The 16,856-nt window shown below is 46.3% G+C and overlaps 1 protein-coding gene across 3 annotated transcripts in view; it reads right to left on the bottom strand.

The window, feature by feature from the left end:
- TDRKH (tudor and KH domain containing) overlaps positions 1 to 16,856 on the bottom strand; it is a 51,766-nt gene that overhangs the window by 33,328 nt on the left and 1,582 nt on the right. For all 3 annotated transcript variants that reach the window (XM_068252446.1, XM_068252444.1, XM_068252445.1), the window contains exons 2-6: positions 7,409 to 7,592; positions 5,364 to 5,461; positions 2,508 to 2,700; positions 1,445 to 1,584; positions 1,092 to 1,356 (exon numbers count right to left, since the gene is read on the bottom strand). In XM_068252446.1, coding sequence (XP_068108547.1) covers positions 1,092 to 1,356; positions 1,445 to 1,584; positions 2,508 to 2,700; positions 5,364 to 5,461; positions 7,409 to 7,520 — 808 coding nt within the window. In that variant the 5' untranslated portion in view covers positions 7,521 to 7,592. The remainder of the gene's footprint in view (positions 1 to 1,091; positions 1,357 to 1,444; positions 1,585 to 2,507; positions 2,701 to 5,363; positions 5,462 to 7,408; positions 7,593 to 16,856) is intronic.

Raw genomic sequence — 16,856 nt, 5'->3', positions numbered from 1 at the left:
TGGCAAGCAGCTTTGTTATATTTTAGTCCTGTGCACTCAGGAAGCCCCACATTCCAGGGACCAACTGACTTAGCGCTCTCCACTACCTACAAAATACACCCCCCCCCCCCCCCCCCCGGTGACGTCTTAACTCTTGCCTCCTAAATCTGGTCATACATTACTAATTTTTTTAGAACAACATCCAGCCAATTCAATCGTACTGATTGAATCTGGCAGCTATCTGTGTCACAACACGGCTATCGAATCAATCTTCGGGCAAAGTGATCAATCAGGCATGCTGGAAAATCTCGAGTCACAGGGGCTCAATCAGGTGCATGTTGAATTCCCTGACAACTGGCGGACATTCACAGCATGTATGTGTTCCGTGCGTTAAAGGACAACTGTAGCAAGGGGGCTATAGAGGCTGCCATATTTATTTCCTTTTAAGGAATACCAGTTGCCTGGTTGTCCTGCTGATCCTCTGCCTCTAATACTCTCAGCCATAGACCCTGAACAAGCATGCAGCAGATCAGGTGTTTCTGTCAAAATTCTGATAAACTGTCCACAACCCGAGGTGAGAGACATATGGAGGCTGCCGTATTTATTTCCTTTTAACCAACGCACATTGCCTGGCAGTCCTGCTGATCATCTGCCTCAAATACTTTTAGCCATAGACCCTGAAGCAGCATGCAGATCAGATGTTTCTGACTGAAGTGTGACAAGATTAGCTGCATGCTTGTGTGATTTAGACACTACTGCAGCCAGAGATCAGCAGGGCTGCCAGGCAACTGGTACTGTTTAAAAGGAAATAAATATGGCAGCCACCATGTCTCACTTACCTCAGGTTCCTTTTAAAGGCTCACCTGTCAAGTCCCGACACCCACCGGTGTCGCATGGTGCTCATTGGGAGCTCGACCGCTGTCACCATCATGCACCTGATTGAGCTTCAGCATGCTCAATCAATCTTTTTCAGCCGGAAATTGATTGTGTGTCCGTGTTGCGGCATTGATCTCTGCCTGATTTGATCATTATGATCGAATCAGCTGCATATCGATGCCGAAAAGCTATGGAAGTTGGGAGTGAAGCAGTTGCTACGGCGACAACACTCTTACCCTCAAACTTGCAGATGCTGTAAGTGAGGTCTGCGATGTTCTCCTTTCTGGAAGTGCTGCCCTCTGGTGATCTGTCCTCTGTAAAGGTGCGGCGGATATCAGGGGGGCTTTTGGCGTTGGACATTTCACGCTTGTCGCCAGAGGCCTGCTGGTCTTTTCTTCTCTTGACGGCGATGATCTCTTTTCTGTGTGAGCGGAAGTTGGATAAATCTGCGGCTCTTTTCACCATCGAGGCGTCTTCCTCGGTGGCCTTCTGGATAAGGGTCTGTTATCCGGTGGGAGGGGTAGAGATACAAATGGGTGGGGTTATAAGCACAGACAGCCCTCTAAGCCAATCACGTCATGCAAGGTACCTTAGCAGCCTCCACTTGCTTCCATGTTCCGGTGATGGTGACGCACCTGGTCTGGCCATGGTCTGTCTCTTGCTTCTGCTCACACTGGATTTTGGCGCCGGAACTTTTTTTTATTGCTCGAACACGCTCTCCTCCTTGACCTGAAACCAAATGGTGCAGACAGATTACCATGACAACAAGTGGGACCATGTAGCCAAATCTAATTGGTTGCCATCAGTGATGGGACACACTCAATCCTTTGCACTCTGTAAACCATTTATTTACCCATTTGTCCCGGTTATTACAATTTTTAAATTCTGCCCTAGTAAAATGTATGGCGACAATATAGAATTTGGAAATTAAGTTTTTTTTTGGTTTTTTTTGTACCCGATTAAAAATTACAAGCCCTTATTTGCAAAATAACAGTAATATAACCTCATGACATGCATAGTAAAAAAAAACAAAGAAAACCTCAGTACCTTTGTTTGTTTTATTTTGGTAACTATGGGGGAGGAGGGGTTTACACGGGGTTAACTATTGTAAATTTATTTTAATTTTACTTTTTGGCAACAAGGTAGTGTTATACACTATCCTGTGATTACTTTGGTATGAGAAATTTGACTGCACTCCTGATTGGATACATGTTTATTCATTCCCAGGTACTTTAATTGGTTCAGGGAGCACATGTTCCCGTTCGCCAACGACTGATGTTTAAGTCCCGCCTTGGACGAGCGGCGGGCGCTCGCACCTGCTGCCGATTGACAGGATGCATATATATCCTGATTGATTTTAAGAGACTCAAACTGGATGCATATAAAATGTCCAGTTTGAGTTAACAGGTTAAGCAAAACAACAATAATTGAGCAGAGTACTGCAGTCTTTGAAGTTTGTTGCTGATGAGCTTTACAATTTTCATAGCCTGAACAACTGGTATTCATCGTGCAAGTTATCCAGAAATGCACTGTAGGAAGCGTGTTTGGACAGCGTGGTCCATTAGTACGCAGAGGTGTGAACCGTACGGGCAGTGTGTTCACATAGTGTGAACTCACCCTCTGAAACAACAACACCTGCTCTCCCCACCTACCTACAACTCGACACATAGACCTGGCAGGCAAGTGCAGCTCCACCTGCAAGATAGTATCACTGTCTAATATTCCGGAGATCAGCTGCTGTGCCTGGTGCACCTGGGAGGAGCTTCCTCTGATCGTCACCTCCAGAAAGCCATCAGAGTCTGGCACTTGTGTCACTTCAAGGCGGGCTCCTGTCTCCTTCATGACCTGTGGGTGAAAAAGACACAATAAGGACAAATGTAAGGCTATGGCCCACTAGCAGGCCTGGATTTACATCACTGGAGCCTATAGGCACAGATGTCCTGGCACCCTAGACTCCGCCCTCCAGGAACCTACAAACCCCCGCGGAACCGCACCGCAAGTGTGCTAGATGGCCCAGTTGTCATTCCTCCCTTACGTTCCTTGCCCGTTACAGGTAGCTACAGGTGTCCCTTAGCATTAGGTAGCCAGAGGTACCCTCAGTATTAAGTAGCTAGTTATGCCCCCAACTGAAGGGGGATCTCGTCAGTGGAATGCTAAGAACTGGAAGAGTAACCTCTCATTTACACTCTGCTCGGGAATCCGCATAGGGAAGTAGGGAGGGAGGCGCTAAGGGAGGATTGTGAGCCCCCTTTCCGTCATCAGGAGCCTGTAGGCACGTGCCTACAGTGCATTATGGTAAATCCGGCCCAGCCCACTAGAGCGATTTTAGCCGTGCTTGTGGCACAAATCGAGGCTGAAAACTTTGCACAAAGTGCTTTAGAAAGCTCAAGAGCAGCTCCCAGTGTGTCGCCTAAAGGGCTATCCTACCCACAGCCAGGGCTGTGGAGTCGGTACAAAACTCATCCGACTTCTCAGTTTATGAAACCACCAACTCTGGGTACCTGACTCAAAAGCCCTGCCTACAACTGATAATTCTTCTTTCCTATGGCTTAAGGACTTATAGCCTACCTGAAGCCAGCCAGGATAGTCCAGCCGCTTCCCCGCTCTTCCAAAGTCCCCCGCTGAAGCCCTTTTTTAAAACGTACAAGTCGAATGTTGCTTGCGGCCACGCCCCTCTCAGTGTACGAACTCGCCGGCAGGCATGGGCTCACGAGTAGTCACGAGTCCCTAAGGACTCGAATTAATGATTTAAATGAGGCTTAATTGCCTCAGCTGTGCGGCTGGACGACAAGGGGTTAATTACCCATAAGTCCATTGTCCTCCCAGCGCTCCAAACAGCTTGCTTGCGTCCTACTGGAATCGTTGCAAGCCTCACTACGCTCCCTTCCTCCTTCAAGCCGGAAGGGACTCGTGACTACTCGTGAGGCCATGCCTGCTCGCCGGCACTGCCCAGGCACAAAGTACGGCCGCTCATGCACACCTTCATGCACGCGCGGCTCCATGCATGCCAACATATCTTTCTCTGTATTCATGCATGGGCACCGCCCTCTGTCCATTTAACATCCGGGGCAATGCTGCTGGGGGTTTCCATTGCGTTCCTCGTTTGCATTCCTCGCACCTGATCGAGCACATCAGCCTGAGATTTTAGGGCACGTAACAAATATCGGCCCGAAATTGGTTAAATGGTCGATCAGGGAGGGGGCGTGGCAATGGTGAACAAAGGAAAGAGGTTGGCAGATGTCTCCCCATCCTGATGATGCCCGTCTGTTACTGGCAAAACATGTAGACAAATGGAGGCTGATGGCTGCCTGGAGCACCTAATGGGCACCGTTCATGCTGTATTGACAGTATATCCTGTGTCTATACCAGGCATAGGCAAACTTGGCCCTCCAGCTGTTAAGGAACTACAAGTCCCACAATGAATTTGCCTTTATGAGTCATGACTGTGGCTGTAAGACTCCTGCAATGCATTGTGGGACTTTTAGTTCTTAACAGCTGAAGGGCCAAGTTTGCCCATGCCTGGTCTATACTATGCTGAGCACACTGTTGAGCGCTGCTGTCTGCATTCAAATCATCCTGCAATCATTGCTGACTTAAGGCTCATACACACACACACACACACACATCAGACTATAGTCTTTGGAAAATGAAAGATCACAGACCAATCTTACCACCCTTCATGTAGTATGAGAGCCATACCTTCACAGTCTTTTCTATGGAGCTGAACTCCACATCAGACAGAAATCTTTGCAAGATGCTGCACACAAAGATGCTGTACAGACACAAAAGATCAGTATCTGCAAAAGATCTGTTCCTGCCAAAAATCCATTCCTGCAAATTGCAATGATAGTCTATGAGATCTGCAGATTATCATACACACATGATTTAACTGACATTCATCTGCAGATCAAGCAATCATCTGCAGATCTGAAAATCCATCCTGGTGGATCTGATCTGCAGATGAATGTCAGTTAAATCATGTGTGTATGATGATCTGCAGATCTCATAGACTATCATTGCAATTTGCAGGAATGGATTTTTGGCAGGAACAGATCTTTTGCAGATACTGATCTTTTGTGTCTGTACAGCATCTGTGTGTGCAGCATCTTGCAAAGATTTCTATCTGATGGGGAGTTCAGCTCCATAGAAAAGACTGTGTAGAGTATGGCTCTCATACTACATTAAGGGTGGTAAGATTGGTCTGTGATCTTTCATTTTCCAAAGACTATAGTCTGATGTGTGTATGGGGCCTTACTCTGGTCACTGATCACGGGGGATGGGGGGTTGTGCTGTGCATTTTCTGCAGTCCACACTGATTGTGATCAGCTCAGCAGTTGTGCTGCCAGCCACCTCTCTAGCTACAATAAGAATTTTACATATATTTCATGTGTGTTTATTGAATTAAACGTTTGCTTTTATTATACATAATCTGGTCATGGTCACAATGTACACACATCTAAACTGCCATGTACAAGTTTGGTTGTGCAGAACAGACGTGATGACCTCACCCGACTGCTGGCAGCCTCTCCGTTCCCCATCAGCCGCTCCACCTCAGGCTGCGGGATTCTCATCCGTAGTTCTACGCCTCCCTCCGGAGTCACCAGCACTGGGGGGGGGGGGGGGGGGGAGAGGAGATAAAGATTCTGGGTCAGAAGGGGCGGGGCTAAAAAAGTCACACAGTTCATAGCTGAATACATGCAGCAAAGTTCTGCTAATGGGCCTTTCAACTTCTGATCTGGTTAAAGCGGTATTGTCACCATAAAAATCAAATTTCAGCAGCAACTGGTCTGAGTGTATTAAGTGATAAAGAGGCTAATCCTGCATTCAAAACTTTTTCTGCTGTTATGGTTTGAAGTTATCACATACCTTAGGAGCACTGCCCTTTACTTGCCATTGCCGAACAGTTGCATGCTGGGGGGTATTTTATCTATAATGTATTCCTCCTCACAGGAAAAATTCACTGGAATCATAATGTGGACAGTGCAATACATCTGGTATGTTAAGTAGAACAAGTATTTATCTACTTATATAAGTGTTTTTTACTTCTAAGTTAGCATGGGCGTCGCTTGTTCTTTAAGAGACAACTAAATACAAATTTATTTGTGGGCAGGATTTTTTTTTATGAACCAAATGCCAGTAAAATACAGCTCAATTTCGCTCCTCTATGAATTCAGCTGGGAGGCAGCTCAATCAGGGTGTACATTTTACATTCAACTTCAGAAAATTAATAAATGCCAAACTACATTTTTCAGCATCCCTGAATTATGTTAACCCTTTAGCAGCCAATGTATTTAGAGGCTTGCAAATGCTCCTGACCAATTTATTTTAGCATATTTTTTCTTTATTTCTTATTTGTTACACTTCCCTGCTTTTAATTAGTACTGCTGTAATGTGCATTTATGGCCACTTGTCACTAGAGGGCAGTGTGAGACAATAACAGAGGACTGCCGCTTTTAGTTTCTATATTCTCTGCTAGTAGAGAGAGATCAAAGCATTCCAATAATTTACAGCACAACGGGTTCTGCCGACTGAGATCAAGAGCAGCACTTATCGTAAACCAGATAACGCTATTGAAGCGGCTAATGGGTTAAAAGACATGTCTAAAACAGGAACGTGGACTTGTAGTTCGCAGGATGTTGCAAGCTGAGAAATTTTAAGACCTCAATCCACTAACAGGAAAGCACTAAAGCACAAGAGGTCTTAAATCTGTGTGAACAGGTGCACAGCTACAGGCTAGCGCAGCTACGCAATATGAAGTTCAGTTCCAAAACAAATATGTATAATTCACACCTAATACAATTGTTTGAGAAATTGTCTTGCTCAAGGTTTGCATAACTCCTGTTCCTGTGCCCCCTCCTGTCATCCTGTGTCCCATTCGTGCCTCTTCCTGTCACCCTGTGCTGCCAGTATCCCCCAACAGTGCCTCCTCCTGTCATCCTGTGCCCCCATCTGTGCCTCCAGTCATCATGCACTCCCTTCTGTGCCTCTTCCTGTCCCCCCACTTCGGTGCCCTCTTGTCATGTACCCGCTCCTGTCATCCTGAGTCTTCTTTGTACCTATTCCAGTCATCCTGTGAGCCTCTGTGCTTCCAGTATTCCCCAACAGTACCTCCCCATTTCCCTTTGTGCCCCCTCGTCATCATGTGCCCGCTCCTGTCATCTTGAGTCCTTTTTGCGCCTATTCCTGTCATCCTGTGCCCCCCTCTGTGCCTCTTGCGATCATCCTACGCCACCTCTGAACTTTTTCCTGTCACCCTGTGCCCAATCAGCCGCTTTCTGTCATCCTGTGCCTCTTCCTATGCGCCCTCTGTGCGTTTTCCTGTCTATCTGTGCCCCCTGATGCCACCACTGACCCCTTTCTCTGTGCCACCAAGGCCTCCTCACCTCAGGAAAGTTGCTAGAGGGGAATCATCTGAAAGCTTGTTCATGCCCCGCCCAGTTTCCCCAGTTTCTGGGAATGGAACTTACTAAATGTATACAAAAAAAACTTGTGCTTCAAAATACAACAACACCATGGTCAGAAATACAAATCCCTAGTGTCACAACAGCATTACCTCTTCTGCTATGGTACTTGGAGTAGCAGATGTAAAGAGCTGCCGCACCAGCAGCTACTCCGAGGGTGAGCGCCACCTTCTGCCTGGTACTGAGGCCGTCGCAGGTAGCCATGGCCACGGAGTGAGGAGACACTTGGACACAGTCTGGCCGGTGAGTTACAGTGATGCAGTGGCCATGCGTGATCTGTGAAGAGAAGAAACGTGCACTGTCAGGACTACACCAACCATGGCTGTCATCTGAGGACCTGTCCTGCCAGCATTGCCATCACCTGGCCACTCCGTAGCTCCCATTGCCGGAAGCAGGAAATTTGTGCTCTGGACATGGCGCAGAAGTTTGGGCACCCCCCGTAAGTGCCCATGTCAATATCAGCAATAACTGGAAATTTAAGCGCCTGCAGCACCCAATAAAATAGGCGGCAGCGGAGTCGCGGGCTATCCAGACTGAAGCTACAGATAGTGGGCGCAAGGTAAATTTCTATTTATAGCAGATATTAACATGAGTTTAGGGCGGGGTGGGGCACCCATGGGTTGCCCAAACTGACAACACATATTTGGTGTATATAGAGGTGATGGCAGCACGGACATTGGCGGGAGATAATTAGGGTCAGGTGTGGGGTCGTGGTGGAGGGCAGTTAGGGTTAGGCAACGTGTGTGGGGGAAGGGGGGATTCGGTTAGGGATAGGCACCATGTGTGTGGGAAGGGGAGGTTAGTTAGGGACAGGCACTGTGTGTGGGGAGTCATGTTGGAGGTGGGGGAGGGTGGTTAGGGTTAGTGTGTGTGTGTGTGTGTAGGGGGTTGGTTGGTTAGGGTTAAGCACTGTGTGTGGGAAGGGGGGGTCAGTTAGGGTCAGGCATGGGTTGGGGAGGGTTATTATTAGGGTGTTTGTGTGTGTGTGTGTGTGTGTGTGTGTGTGTGTGTGTGTGTGTGTGTGTGTGTGTGTGTGTGTGTGTGTGTGTGTGTGTGTGTGAGTGAGAAAGGGGGTTCGCTTAGGGTTAGGCATTGATAGAGGGGAGGGCCGGTGTTTTACAAATGCCGGTAAATATTTTTTTCTCTTTTACTATCTGAATCACCACTGCCCAATAGTAGAATATCAGATTTTTCTGATATTCTACTAACAGCCATTTCTATCGCACAAATTTTCCCAGCACCCTTTCTGTATGTATGCCCCACTGGTCGCTCACTGTCCCGGGTCTGAGGGCAGGAAGGTCCCTGCATGCCACACAAGTTCTGCCTGAACCTTTTACTAGTCAGCAATGGAAGCATCAAGCCTGCAAGTCTCACCTGTGCCAGGTAATGGGCACACAAACAGGTTCAAGGTGGCTAATGTGGCTTAGGGACAAGTCTCGCTGCCTGCTGAGTTTGTACTCTTATTTCTATGCTGTGATATAGGTTTACGTGACCAGAGTATATTTACAATTGATTCCAGGAGTATACACAATTCAAGGGTGGGAGTAGGGGGCTACGTGGCCTGGGTGTTAAGGGGTGTGGTGATATATTGAGGTGCTGATGATATTAGGGAATACAGGAACATATTTCTGTCATTTTTCTGTCTGCTATATCTCACATGTGTATTCTGCTTTGAAGCGATAGTCATCTGGCTGTACTACATTTGCATCTAAAGGGACTTCAGTGAATAGAGCTGGGGTGTTAGCCTCCAGAAAATACATTGGTTAATTAGACAATGGCAGAAGTGAAGGGTTTTGTTCTACCTAACTGGAGTGGAAGCTTGGAAGTCATTGACAACTGAAACATTTACCACTCCTGTTGATGAAGGCTGTTAAAGCATTGTCAAGAACTCTAGACTAGCCAGGAAGAGCCTCCTGTGTGTTAAACACTATTTCGTTGTGAGGAAATTAAATTATTGGTGGAGGTGCAAACTATATCCTTATCTTTGATCAGCTAGGAAATACGGTTAACAATGGAGTTGAAGAGTCTCACTTCACAATCTTTTGATGTATAGACTTACCTGGAGAACTTGGATTAAGGAAGTCTTTTGTTGTGTGTGCTATAGTATTTTTCACGTGTGGATGTTAGATCTCTGGAAATCCAATTATGACTGAGGATGTAAATAAATCTAGTTCCCCCCCCCCCCCCGTCCACACAGGCTTAGAGCCTCAAGGCGAATATTTCATTATAAAAACCAGTAGACAGATACCTCAAATCAGTCCCCTCCTGACGGTAGCTGCAGCTGGACTCCTGGCCCAAGCTAGTGGACTCCTGGTCTAACCAGAATTGTGTCCGTCCACAAAAGTCCAAGGTTCTTCTATCTGGATCCCTGTATTTTGGTAAGCAAATCGCTTTGTGTGTATTTTTGTAAACTCTTAATTTTGTAACTTTTTATTTTGTTTTTTGTAATCTCTTGTATATATTCTGTTCTGCATTGTTCCACGTTTTCATGGAATATTAAATCATTATTTAATAAATGTGACTTCTGCTGTACTAAACTAACACTCATAGCCTAGAGGAGACTGCAGTGTAACTGTGTATAAGTCCATGCCTAATTGTATGCTTGAGCAACACTACCATATGAAATTGTAATTGCATTGTGTGTGGGGGCGTTTGTCATACGTTGGCCTAAAGCGCGCAGCTGACCCAACGTACGAAAACGCCAGTGCGAGTAGCTCGACAGCAGAGTAGCTAACAGTATCGTTCGAAACGACTGTTAGTGGTTTTGCTTCACTACAGTGTAAGATTGCAACTGTGTGTGTGTGGGTGCGTGGCGTCCCCGTATTCGGCCTAAGCGCAAAGCTGCCCCGAATACGAAAACGTGGATTGTGCGCTGAGGACTCGACAGCAGAGTGGAAGTGTCTAGCGAACCGCTAGTGGTGGCAGTGAGAGGTGTTCTGGGGGGGGGGGGGTCACAGCCTTGTTAAAGCTTAAATAAGGCTGCTCCCCGCTTGATCTGGTCAAACCCGCAGTCGGGAACCGTATACGCAGGCGTGCCGTGGGCCGGTTCCTGACAGGGGGGAGTGCAGGAATTGCCAGGGAAACCAAATTAGCTCATCAGTATGTTTTTAAAGTGTGGGAGGAAACCCACGCAGACACAGGAATAACATACAAACACCATGCAGATAGTGGCCTGGCTTTGAATGTTTAGCACATCCTGTTGCACAGATTTTGGGATTTACTACACCCCTTATCATCCACATTAGCACATTGCACTATTAGGAAACTATGCCATTATTATTTATATGCTAATTGGATGAGATTTATCTGGTATACAGGCAACTTTCCGTTTACTATGGGAGTGATTGGATCATGTTTATTAGCAATATAATATGAGATACTTTTTATGACGATTATTATCACATTTATGTACTTGCATTAGCCCAACTCCTTTGTACCTTGATTTTAAAGAGTAACTGTTAGCCCCAAAAATGAAATTTAAATCTCTATTGCAATGTTTTATTTACTTTTTAATGGAGCCAAAAAGGCAATGCAGAAGTTAAAAATCAATCTAATTTTTTTACTATGTAGCCTTTTCCCCAAGCTCCTAAGGAGGACGCAAAGCCGCATAACAGATACTGCTGAGCATGCAGAGCATGCCTATGTCTGCCCGACCCCCCTCTCCCCCCCAGGACCAGGTGCCGATATATTATCACCCCAAACAGCTGACACGGAGAGAGAGCGGAGTACATCTACACACTTCCAGCGCCGCCACCGCAGAGCAGCCGCCGCCGTGCATCTCTCTCACATGTGACTCGGCGGCGGCTGCTCTGCGGTGGCGGCGCTGGAAGTGTGTAGATGTACTCCGCTCTCTCTCCGTGTCAGCTGTTTGGGGTGATAATATATCGGCACCTGGTCCTGGGGGGGAGAGGGGGGTCGGGCAGACATAGGCATGCTCTGCATGCTCAGCAGTATCTGTTATGCGGCTTTGCATCCTCCTTAGGAGCTTGGGGAAAAGGCTACATAGTAAAAAAATTAGATTGATTTTTAACTTCTGCATTGCCTTTTTGGCTCCATTAAAAAGTAAATAAAACATTGCAATAGAGATTTAAATTTCATTTTTGGGGCTAACAGTTACTCTTTAAGTGTTTTTATATTATGGACTTTTTCATATAAAGATATCAATTTCTACATTTGAATTCGTGAGTGGTGCGGTATTGTATGGGATCATCTTGTTCTTGTTGTTACACTATATTATCCTTTCTGCACACTCTTGAGTAGTTACTCAGCAATTATTTGGTAGTTGGTGCTTGCCCATAGTTCTTTTGTGGTACCTTAGGGACCCAGCAGGAAACCTCAGTCTGCGGTGTAAAGCCAGTCAGCAAAATTAAAGACAACAAATGTGCCTGAACTATTACTTTTCTTGTTGATAAATGATCATTCCCCAGTTTACCTGACTCTTATTTGGTACATTGCCTCACGAAGGAAGTTGCATTGCATGCTGGGTTGTCCTTTTTTGCTTCTCTACTTTACCCCTCAGACCTAACTAATGCAGCCTGATTGGCTGAAGCCTCTTTCCCTCCTGTTTTCCTCTCCCACACATCTGTTCCTCTCTAATTGGCCAATATTTCTCATGCTGAGACAATGCACTTTCTATTGCAGAGATGGGTGGGAGTGCCTGTAGACTGGGAGTGCCTGTAGACTGGGAGTGCCTGTAGACTGGGAGTGCCTGTAGACTGGGAGTGCCTGTAGACTGGGAGTGCCTGTAGACTGGGAGGTGGGCGGGCAATGCATACACACTAAGGAAGAGGAGAGTAAGGGAGGAAATTACATCAGGATTGGCTTCAAAATAGGCAGTTAAAATGGAGAATCTTAACCGGTTCAGCGCCGCAGTGCCGAAAATCTCATGCATCCGAGCAACGTTCACCTCCCATTCATTCGCCTATAACTTTATTGCTACTTATCACAATGAATTGATCTATAGCTTGTTTTTTCCGCCACCAATTAGGCTTTCTGTGGGTGATACATTTTGCTAAGAGCCACTTTACTGTAAATGCATTTTAACAGGAAGAATAAGAAAAAAACGGAAAAAATTCATTATTTCTCAGTTTTTGGCCATTATAGTTTGAAATTAATATACGCTACCGTAATTAAAACGCATGTATTTTATTTGCCCATCTGTCCCGGTTATTACACCATTTAAACGATGTCCCTATCACAATTTATGGTGCCGATATTTCATTTAGAAATAAAGGTGCATTTTTTCAATTTGCGTCCATCACTATTTATAAGCTTATAACTTTAAATAATATAATAACATATTCTCTTGACATGCATATTTAAAAAGTTCAGACCCTTGGGTAACCATTTATGTTGTTTTTGGGTTTTTTTTTTAATTGTTTTTTTTTTTTTTTTTTTTATAAAAAAAGTGTATGTGGGTAATTTTTGGTGTGGGAGGGAAACTGCTAATTTTAAATGTAAAATAATGTTTTTTTTTTAATCAAAAATGTATGTGGGTGCAGTTTACTACAGTGAAAAAAGTCCTAGATGCGAACCAGCTCGCATCTAGGAACTAAAATGCTGAGGAGTTGTTTCCTGGGGGCAGAAATACCGCGCTCTCTGGAGAGAAAGCGTCGGTATTTCTGCGGGGAAGTTAGATCGGTGAATGGGAATTATATTCCCATTCACTGATCGGGGGGCTAGCGGCGGGCAGCGGGAGCGCGCCCGATCGCGCGCACGAGCCGGCGGCAGCACCAGTGCCTATCTGGACGAGGAAACTCGTCCAGATAGGCCGAACTGGTTACAGGTGGCCATACACTGGTCGATTTGCCATCAGATCGACCAACAGATAGATTCCTCTCTGATCAGAGAGGGATCGTATGGCTGCCTTTACTGCAAACAGATGGTGAATCGATTTCAGCATGAAGTCGATTCACCATCTGTGGAGCTACCCCCCCCCCCCCCCCCCCCACCAGCTATACATTACCTGCTCCGGCAGGCTCGAGTCCCCTGGTCTCCGCTGTCTCGTCTCCGATCTGGGCTCCTCCAGCTTCACTTTACTTCCTGCCGGGGGAAATTTAAACAGTAGAAGGTGCTCTACTGTTTAAACTTCCTGCCGGGACAGGAAGAATTGAAGTCTGCCGAACTCTGAGCCCAGCGTGGAGACGGAGCAGCGGTGACCAGGGGACTCGCGCGGGCGGAGCAGGTAATGTATTGCCGCTGTATTGCGTCGGTCGTCGGGCAATCAAATGCCGCTATCGACGCACTCCCGACCCGCCGCCGATCGAGTGAAAACTTCTGCACAGACAGAAATCGACGGGAACGATTGATTTCGGACGGAAATCGATCGTTCGGTCAGCATTTGCGCGACGATTTCACAGCCGATTCGATCACAGTAATCGAATCGGCTGTGAATCGGCGTGAAAAACGGTAAGTGTATGAGCCTCTTTAGAAGGATTTTCTCTTTTTTTTTTTTACTATAGAAAAATTACTAAAATCAAAATGTGGACAGTGCAATACATGTGTTATGTAAGTAGCGCAAGTATTTATCTACTTATATACGTGTTTGTTTGTTTTCTGAGATAGTATGGCTGACAGCTCCTCTTTAAATTTGTTAATTGGCACTACCCTGCAGATAAAAATAATATCCAGGTGGTGCTTGGTGGGTGAGCATTTGCCTTGCCTTGTGTTTGCATGCATACACCAATCAGCACAAAAGGAAAATGCTGGTTCAATCAGGTTAATATCCTCCATGTGAGGAGCTGACAGGGCTTGCCAATTAACAACACACAAGGGGACATTTATCAAGCGTGTCTGAGACAAAATGATGGTAGGTTTTTAGAAATCCGTGCAGAACGGTCTCAGATATATTAAGAAATCAGATGCTTTCTAAAACTGTTGTAAAATAGTAGGAGTTAGGAAGGTTTCTCGGACAGTGCAGTGTGTGAGGAAAATTGCTGTTGATGTGGTAACCATTACATCTACTGTATTGCTACTGAAAAGATAAGTTACAACAGCATTAGTATTTTATTTATAGTAGATTAGTTTAGGTTAACTGACAAGATGTAATGTAATTCAGTATATAATATAAATGTATTAGAACTGAAACAGTGGATCAATGCCCAGCACTGGAAGGGTTAAGCACAGAACAGATTCACAGGACAACAGGCAGCAGGGGGGGAGGAGCACTTCACAAATCATGCCTAGCCTGCACAAGCCGTGTAGAAGTGCTAACAAGCACTTCTTAATCTGCGACAGTTTAGGGATGGATTTGCACTTTTCTTAACTGTAGTGCAGTTCTAGATATTTATGCTAAACTGCCACTATTAACCACTTAAGAACCGCAGTATTAAACCCCCCTAGTGACCAGGTCTTTTTTCACAAATTGGGCCACTGCAGCTTTAAGGCCTCGCTGCAGGGCTGCACAACTCAGCACACAAGTGATTCCCCTCCCTTTTTCTCCCCACCAACAGAGCTCTCTGCTGGGGGGGGTCTGATCGCTCCCCCAGTGTTTTTGTTTTGTTTTTATAAATATTTATTTTTTAAATAAATTTTACTATTTTTTTCTTTATTTTTTTAAACTCACCTCACTCCCCCGCCAGCCAATCAGCGTGATCGGCTGTCATAGGCTTCAGCCTATGACAGTGGATCACAATTTTGCCTCCCGGGGGACAGCCGTGTGATCTAAGGCAGCGCTGTACTAAGTTACTAGACGGCGGTTTCGCCGTGTAACAGTCTCCGAGCGGTAACCGCTGCTGGGAGACTGAAGGTGGGTGGAGCTCCGTCATCAGAGCAGAGATGCGCGCGCACTTTCCTGCAAAGCCCATTCCCAGCCGTTCACGCCAATCGGCGTGGAGCGGTCCTGGGGCTGCAGCACTGCTCACGTCAATTAGCGTGGAGCAGTCGGCAAGAGATTAAGTAGAATTTAGAAATGTTCTTATTCCCATGCAGAACAGTTCCTCCTGCTGGTTAGAACTGTTTAAGAAGAAAAAAACTGTCGGTAATGCTTTCATAAGGGCCCGTTTCCACTGGCCACCGCGCACGGCTGCGAAACGCGCGGTGGCACTTCCTGGTGAGCGGGAACGCCGTGCCATGCACGGCTATGGGATTCGCAGCCTCCTGCACGGAAACTAACGGCAATGTCGGCCGAACATTAAGGTAAGCGATTCGGCCGGCGGTGCCATAGTTCCCTATGGCAGAGTTTCCCCGCCTGAGGGGAAACTCTCAGAATTAGGCCCGGTTTCCGCAGTAGTGGAAACGGGCCCTCAATCTGGTCGTCAGGCTCTTATGCTGGGCATACACGGCTTGTTTTTGCCACTCGATCTCCCATTCGATCGTTTTGCCGCTATATTCTGCAGTCAATTCTCTTATCTTCCGTTCGTTTTTCTTATTTTTTTCCATTCACTGCAATCCAGAATCGAGCGGCTAAACGATCGGACATGTCGGAAATTATCGAGCCATTTCAATGGCTCAAAAACGAGCCGTGTATGCCCAGCATAAGGCTTGCCCTCCTATCACTTGATACAGCAAAGTCCCTAGTATCTGGCACCAGCGGGTATAGCCTATTGCTGGATACATGGGCTTGCCGGTTGATTGAGCAACTCACCAAAAAAGCACAAACCCTAAATACTCATCGAGCCTCCAGCGACGTATCGTAGTCTCCTTGTTGCGCCTAGCGGCATCCTCCGTGCACAGAAGGTGGCGTGTCACCTGACCAACATTGGGTCACGTGACAAGCCAGGAGCCGTGCACGGACGCCGGAAGCCGCTAGGAGCTACAGGAAGGCTACAAGACATCGCTGGAGGCTTGGTATTTTAATGCCTGTAAACACCCCTGAAAAAACAAAACAAAACCAAGTTCACGTTATCCCCTCAGGCATGCTAGTTAGTTGATCCTTCCAGGTGCCCGAGTTCCAGGTTACAGGGACTTCGCTGTATATGGAACTACAAAATTTACATAGGAGATGTTGTGTACCTACTGGCTTCAAGCGAGTTAAAGGACAACTGTAGTGAGAAGAATATGGAGGCTGCCATATTTATTTCCTTTTAAGCAATACCAGTTGCCTGGCAGCCCTGCTTGGCTGCAGTAGCATCTGAATCCCACCAGAAACAAGCATGCAGCTAATATTGTCAAATCTGATCTGCATATGCTGTTCAGGGTCTATGGCTTAAGTATTATGCTAGATACACGATGCAATTTTCTAATGGGTTTACTGTCAGATCAATTATTTCCGACATGTCCGATCTGATCTCCGATCGATTTTATGGTCAATTCTATGGAAAATCGATCGTAAATCAGATCAGACATGTTGGATCGGTTCGGCATGCGGCGAGCACAGGATGGCTGTGGGGGGCTGGTCCAAGCCCCAGGTAAGTAAAACTTTTTTTCAGTTAAGGACCACTTTAAAAATAGAGGGGAGCAGGCATGTGTAGTAGGCTCTCCTCCTGCCCACCCCCCTCATTATCGTGTAATGTCCCCCCAAAACTACTTCCGGGTCAGTAAATACTGCGCATGGGCTGCCCAGCAACGTGTCCTTGATCCCGAGGCCGAAGGCGCTCTGCG

This window comes from Hyperolius riggenbachi, chromosome 9 (assembly GCF_040937935.1).
Source record: "Hyperolius riggenbachi isolate aHypRig1 chromosome 9, aHypRig1.pri, whole genome shotgun sequence".
NCBI lineage: Eukaryota > Metazoa > Chordata > Amphibia > Anura > Hyperoliidae > Hyperolius > Hyperolius riggenbachi.
Note: the sequence above shows the minus strand (reverse complement) of the source record. Positions and strands in the feature narration are given on the sequence as shown.